Here is a 1,170-nt window from a genome sequence, read left to right as displayed (position 1 = left end):
TAAATGGCACACCTGAACGCTCACATCCTTTTAATTATGTTTGAAATTACGAACATTGCTCAACATCATGAAAATTAAACCTTATTTTCAATAAGCAATCCTGAAAAATATTTGGGGGTGCTTAACTTTTTTCCAGGTGTATATATAACTGCCGTTAAAAAAGTTACTGAAAAATTGTAAAGGCGAAAATTGAGTAATATTTAAAGCACTATGTTGCTGAAATAGAACTAGTTCATTAAACCTTTTGAATAGAACGTATTACGATATCTTTCAAAGCTTTGTTCTAAATTCATTCTCTTTAGGCAAATGCTAGAAATTTGAAAACGATACTATGAAAGTTTCAACATGTACTTCGTGTTTGAGATGGTAGTATTGTTACATACATTGTCCAAGTCTGGACCATTTAACCATTTTGATGTAATTTATAAAAAATATACTAATAAATCATTTTATGTGAATTAATAAAATATAGCATTTATAAGAAGCTTTTTGGGAGTCTTTTTCATTGTTATTTTGTTGCTTTTTTAAACAAATAAACACAGAGTACAGCAGTAAACATTTTCTTCTTATATTGTAGTTACAGCTGCTGTAGCCAGCATGTTGCTCTCACATCCCTATTTGTGTATTGTAATCTGTGCTGATTACAAGTTTTTATCGATGGCTTTCATTTTTTAAGGTTATTTGACGTAGGAGGTCAAAGGTCAGAGAGAAAGAAATGGATTCATTGTTTTGAAGATGTCACAGCTATTATATTTTGTGTTGCTATGAGTGAGTACGACCAGGTCCTTCACGAGGATGAGACTACGGTAAGTGAGATTTGTATTAAGTTACTAGTACTAAGAACGCCTGAGCCTTAAAAATGTTTAGAGTTAAAAATGAAATAGAAGAGCACAGCAATTGAATATTTTTTTCAGCCAAATAGTTTTAGTAAGTCTAACGGTTTGTTACGTAGGAATGGGAGTTCATCAATGTCTTAGCTAGAATAAGTCACTGCCAATGACATCTTTTGGTTTTCGTCTGTTATTAGAAACCATCAAGACCTAATGGAAAAATATGATAAAAAGATTAATTTATTTTCCATGGAATGAAAATATTATAAAGTTGTATTGAGTTTTATTAAGCATTTCTAATGGCAGTATATATATATATATATATATATATATATATATA

At 30.0% G+C, this 1,170-nt stretch overlaps 1 protein-coding gene across 1 annotated transcript in view; it reads left to right on the top strand.

Annotated features, from left to right (window-relative positions):
• The window catches only part of LOC106463578 (guanine nucleotide-binding protein G(o) subunit alpha-like), a 97,908-nt gene that overhangs the window by 77,729 nt on the left and 19,009 nt on the right, over positions 1-1,170 (top strand). The window contains exon 6 of the mRNA XM_022391108.1: positions 677-806. Within this exon, the coding sequence (XP_022246816.1) occupies positions 677-806 (130 nt within the window). The remainder of the gene's footprint in view (positions 1-676; positions 807-1,170) is intronic.

Source organism: Limulus polyphemus, unplaced genomic scaffold (assembly GCF_000517525.1).
Source record: "Limulus polyphemus unplaced genomic scaffold, Limulus_polyphemus-2.1.2 Scaffold1440, whole genome shotgun sequence".
NCBI lineage: Eukaryota > Metazoa > Arthropoda > Merostomata > Xiphosura > Limulidae > Limulus > Limulus polyphemus.
The sequence above is the reverse complement of the archived record's forward strand: the minus strand, read 5'-3'. Positions and strand labels throughout refer to the sequence as shown.